Source organism: Antrostomus carolinensis, unplaced genomic scaffold (genome assembly GCF_000700745.2).
Source record: "Antrostomus carolinensis isolate BGI_N321 unplaced genomic scaffold, ASM70074v2 scaffold25961, whole genome shotgun sequence".
Classification (NCBI taxonomy): Eukaryota; Metazoa; Chordata; class Aves; order Caprimulgiformes; family Caprimulgidae; genus Antrostomus; species Antrostomus carolinensis.
In genome coordinates, this window is record NW_010296847.1 from 18,035 (window position 1) to 23,753 (window position 5,719).

A 5,719-nucleotide genomic window follows, 5' to 3' on the forward strand; every position below is an offset into this window, starting at 1 on the left:
CCAACCCCAACATCCCCATCCTGGAGCTGGGTGCTCACTGCTTCACCCCTCATCATGCCCTTCTTGACTCTGTCTCTTTTGCAGCCTCCAGAGGAGCCAGAGGTGAAGCCAGAGCCTGGGCCCGTAGAAGATTTCGAAAGGACTCCAAGTGGCCGCATCCGTCGGACGTCGGCCCAGGTAGCCGTCTTCCACCTGCAGGAGATAGCTGAGGATGAGCTCGCCAAGGATTGGACCAAGCGGAGGATGAAGGATGACCTGGTGCCTGAGACAAAGCGGGTGAGAAGCCTTTATTTCTCCTTTTTTTTTTGTGTGTGTATGTGTGTGCTAAAGAACCTGGGACACCAGTGTGGCCCCAGCTGTCTGAGGGTTGTATATCTCATTTGCTGTGTGTTAAATTCATCAGCTGTGGTGGCCAATTCATGCTCAAGAGCCCACCCAGCACAGGCTGAGCCCCAGCAGTCTGCAGGCTGCGTACAAGCCTGGCAGGAGGCAGCTTTGCCCTTTCCATTGCCAGCACCCAAATCTGAATGGAACAAAAGGTGGTGGTTTGTGAGCAGCGGAGAGATCAGAGTCTGGCTCAGAGGGTGTCGTGGAGGGAGGTCAGTTCTGGTCCATGGTCAGTGGTGTGGTGGCAGCTGGCAGCCAAGAGGAGCACGTAGAGAGGGCAGAGGTTGGATCTGCAGTGATCTGTGCGCTGTCAGAGAGCAAAGGTACCACAGGTGGAGTATCCTCCCTTCCATGGCTCTTCCCTGGTGCTTCCCTGGAGGTGAAGGGCCTGCAGCATGGCTGGAGCTGTGCTGGCACGTGTGTGTTCTCAGCAGAAGTGTCACTGTCATCCTGCAGAGACCCAGAGGAACTCAGCCTGACTCAGCTCCCAGTCTGCTCATGGTGTGCAGGTGAAAAACCAGCACACAAAGAAACCAGCATCTTCCTTACCCACCCTGGCATCCCAGTGAGGTGGCCAGCACAGAAGGGAATCCAGCCATGGTGTTGATGTCCACCTTGGAGCAGAGCTGGAGCTTTTAGAGCCAGATCTGGTTGAAAACTCTTTATTTCCCTAATGTTGGTGTTGTTGTCGTTGGTTTCCAGATGACTTCAGGCACAATGCATTTATAACATAAAAAAAAATCAAGCCCAAAGTAGCTGTTTCATTTTCAGTACTGTGGGAGGAGAGGTGTGGTGCTCTGTTCTCCCCACTCCAGCGTCAGCACTTGCATTCCTCTTTCCTCCTTGAATTGCTCCCCTTACTCTTGACTTTTGGGTATTTTCTGTTTGAATTGAGGGAGCAGCCAGGAATCCCAGACCTGGACAAGGGGCCCAGGTACAAGCTGATCTATATAAAGGCATCGTTAAGGTCTCAGCCACTGGCATAATTGCTCCGTGAAATGCTGTTTGTGGTGGTGGTGGGTTTTTTTTGAGAGACATTTCTTGGCTTCACAGTCTAATTGTTTAAGTTTAATTGAGCCCCATCTCGGTGCGAAAAACCGAAGAGAATTGCTGTGAGGCTGATGGAAGCGGGTTTTGCTTTGAAGATGAACAAGGGGGGAATTGGACCATCTCCCAGATGGCAAAACAAGGCTCTTGGGCTGGAGGATCAGGACCTGGGGCCCTGCACGGGCTGCTGTCCCTGGCTGTGCTGACCGTGTGTCACACAGATGGGTTTCAGGGCTGAATTCGTACGTAGCTGTGAGCGTGTCTGCGGGTGCGTCTTGCAGTGACTGTCACGTTCCCTTGACAACCCTCTCAAATATAATCTGTTCAGTCTATGACATTTTTTTTCTCGACAAACGATGCTGGAAGGAGGTGGGAGGCAGGATCTGCCCAGGAAGGCTGGTGGGAACTTGCTGACTCGAGCACGCTTCGTGCTGCTGAATTCTGTGGCTCTGCTCTGCTGAGCAGCGTCTTGCATCGCTCGGGACTGGTCTGCATTTACAAGTTGCTTCAGTTCAGGGTTTGGAAAAAAAACTTCCCAATGGTGAGAGACTCAAACACACCAGCAAGTGCCCAGTTTGATCCTGTTACAGCCCCAAAAAATAGCCCTTCCCTCAGCAATGGTTTCAGCAGTGCTGGCAGGACAGCTTGGTGGCAGGAGGCTTGGAGGAGCGAGCAGTGTCCCCACATACTCATGTCACTGCCCCGTGAGTGTGCGTGCTGACTGTCCCTCCAAGGGAGCTGATCACCCAGAGCCACCAGAGCAGCAGAAAGACAAACACCACGACCAGGGCAGTAGGACTGATGGTTCCCAGAAGAGCCACCATGACACCAACGGGCCATATCCAGCCATTGGGAATGTGCTACTGGACCCACAGGCCCCCACTGCTTGGCCTGGACCTGGAGAGAGGTGGGATGTCAGGAATTGGCAGCAGATTTCAACTGCTCCTGCATCATCTCAGTGAGACCTGGAGATTTCCAAGGTCCAGGAGGGATGGACACTTCACAGCTCCAGTCTGTAACTGGTGATAGCTGGTAGTTACCCAGACTTGCTGCAGCACATGACCCATCTGTCCCCGTCCCCAAGCTCTCCAGTTACCCACCACAGTCCCCGCACTCAACGTGGATTTCAAGGGAGCTGATGAAGAATTCCACCCCTCATCTCCATCCCTTTTCCAGGCAGAAAAGCCCCCCCAAATCAAGCAGCTCCTCAGCAAGCCGATGGGATACGGGGGTTCCCAGCCTCCCGCTGCAGCCCCTGCGCCATGGCCTGTCCTCGTGACAGCCGGTCCCAGCTGGGGACAGGGACGTTGGGTTTGGATCCCGTTGGTGGCCCGTGGTGGGATGCGTTCGCCTTTCCCCAGGAGGATGGATTCCTTCGCACCAAAGCAATGGCATTAGAATAAACGATTGCTGCTCGATCCCAGGCCCTGCGCTGCCTTCATCCTGCACTAACCAAATCCAGCATTTCTAAATATACACTGGAGCCTTATTTTCTCGCTCCGATCTTTATTTGCCTCTGGATAAGCTGAAACAGATGGGGTGTTTCACAACGGCCGCTTGCTGGGGATGTCAGATGGGGAAGGGCACACCCCTGCTGCTTTTCTGGGAAAAATCCCCTTTCCAGAAGCTCCATGAAGATGATGCTGATCCACAGACCCTCCTCTGGCCTTCGCTGTGGCCATCGCCTGCCCATGAGCAGTCTCGGGGCTGCCGCAGGAGGAGTAAGAAGCCGGCAGGTTCCCAGCTTGGTGGTGTGGGCAGGCGGTGGTGGACGCTGGGATCTGGCAGGGGCTGATGGCCTTACCCATTTTGGAGGCTGGACTGAGAGAAACAGCCTCCTTGAGCAGAGGGAAGAGGCATCTTAGAGGCGAGAGGAGAGAAAACACCGTGGAAATCCCACAGTTTCCTGGTGTGATGCTTTGCCTGTGGAGCTCGAGGTGGGGTGGCTAGTTTCAATGTACTGGAGCTGGTGATGGGCTCATGCAGCCCAGGCAGCCCCCGTGTCATGCAGGGAGGGATGCAGAGCTGCTCTGTGGGGCGCAAGGGCACCTCAATCTCCTCCCCACAGCTCGGGGTCTGGGTGTTGGTGCAGGGCTGGGGGCAGCCCTGGAGGCTGGATGGATCCTGGGTGCCGCGTCGTGGGGTGATGGGGGGCCGGAGCGCAGGGCTGCCCTAGGCCAGTTGTAAACCTAAAGGGGAACAGTCATCTCCAGGCTTGAGTTTTTAAGAAAACCCCATCCTGGAGGCAGGATAAATTCCAGAGCAGAAGAACCTGGCTCGAGTTGATCCCCCAAAACAATGGCCTTGAGATCTGGGCGGGAGCCGGGCTGAGCCCTGTGGACTCATGTCACTGATGGGCCAAACCAGATCCAGCTCCAGTTGTGGACACAGAGCTCGGTGAGAACGAGTCCATCCTTCCTGCCCTTGCTCTGCAGCACTGGCATGGTGTGATCCAGCTGCCCAGAGCTGTGTATGGGACCCAGCTGCCAGCCAGTGCCCCTGGGTGTGTATCTGGGCGGGAGCCGGGCTGAGCCCTGTGGACTCATGTCACTGATGGGCCAAACCAGATCCAGCTCCAGTTGTGGACACAGAGCTCGGTGAGAACGAGTCCATCCTTCCTGCCCTTGCTCTGCAGCACTGGCATGGTGTGATCCAGCTGCCCAGAGCTGTGTATGGGACCCAGCTGCCAGCCAGTGCCCCTGGGTGTGTGTTGGCTTCACCTCCCGGACAGCATCAGCCACGGTTTCCGCAGGGCGATGGGAGAGCTGTGCCTGGCGCTGGGGACCTCGGTGAGGCTTCCAGGGGAGCTTGTTGGCCAGGGCTGAGGCAGCCTGCATGGTTCTCATTTACTGTGATATATTTTGGGGAAGGGGAGAGCTGTCTAGGGAGCAGAGAGGATTGAAATATGAAAGTTAATTAAATAAAACTGTCAGTCAAAGCAAACAGCATCCTTCGACTGTTCAGAAGAGATGGGCTGTGGCCAAAACCAGTTGTAGTCGTTTAATGATTTGGCCATGAAGATTTTCACTTACAGGCTGTTTGAGGAAAATAAATGGAAAAAAAAAAAAAAAAAAACAAAACCAAAACTAAAATATTCCATGCCTGGGGCTTCCTCTTAATAGAGACATAAAGATGACTTTGACATTCCCAGAACCGCAGCGCCCTGGGAAGACATGGGATTTGCATGTTATTGTGCAGGGCTGTTGGAGGAGATCAGGGAGGGATTTTTCTTTGGAGTGAGAAGCCGGAGAGCAGCAGAGTCCACATCTCTGAACATCCCCCCTCATCTCCTCCCCGGGGACTCACGGAGGGAGAGGTTGTTGCTGGGGCTGTGTGCGGTTACTGGTAATGTTTGCTCGTTCATAGGATTGATTGGTTTTTAATTAAGGAGGCCGTTTGGCATCCTGGCTCTCAGTATCAATGACAAAAAGGGACTCCTGTGTTCTTCCCCGGAGGTGGAATTGCCTTTCCCTGGGCAGGGGACCAAGCAGTTGGTAGATGCACCATCCCAGTGCTTCAGAGAGCTCTGCTGGCATCTCCCCCAGCCGCGAAGCACGACAGAACAGCCGCACACTGGGGCTCGGGGGATCTTTCCACATCCGTCCTTACTGCCATTTCACAAGGCCCTTTGCCCCTGGCCCTCCCCGGGCTCCCTCCTCCTCCGGCCGTACCCTGCCGCGTGCCGAGCTGGGGGCTTCTGGATCACTTAAATTTGGGTGGAAATGAGCATTTACCCTCTGAACCCTCCACATCCCCAAGCCCTCGGTGGGAGCTCCACTTTGTAGGGTGGTTTGGGAACAGCCCGTTGGAGGGAGCCGGACAAAATTCACAGTTTTATCAACATGTTCAGGAAAAGTCACAGCTGGAAAAGAAATCCAGCCAGCTGCTTCCCCGCCGTGTCAGAAACGGAAGCTCGGGGTCCTGGGGGCATGGTTTGAAAATGGGGCCGGGTTTTGTCCCTCTCTGCAAGCGCCTTTTGTTTGTGCATCCTCCCCAGCCAGCCTGGATGTTTCGATGCAGCCGTGCTCGGAGGTGCCCACGGAGGGTGGCACATGTTTGGGTACCTGCACCCATAGGGTCCCACGCATGAGCTCACCCAGCCCTGCTCTGACTTGGAGCAAGTTTGGGGCTTGGGACCCAAGTGATACCCATCGATCCTAGCCGAGCTCACAGCAGGCAGGCAGCTCAGAGCAGCCCCATGTCCCCTGCGGACCTTGCCGTGGTGACACGGTGACAGGTTGGGAGGCTCAGAGGTGCCACAACCACCTTTGCTTGTGCTGAACAC

At 55.1% G+C, this 5,719-nt stretch overlaps 1 protein-coding gene across 1 annotated transcript in view; it reads left to right on the forward strand.

The window, feature by feature from the left end:
* Positions 1-5,719, forward strand: part of ZNF512B (zinc finger protein 512B) — a gene marked incomplete at its 3' end in the record, with an annotated part of 25,065 nt that overhangs the window by 13,903 nt on the left and 5,443 nt on the right. The window contains 1 exon segment of the mRNA XM_010178421.1: positions 85-276. Within this exon segment, the coding sequence (XP_010176723.1) occupies positions 85-276 (192 nt within the window).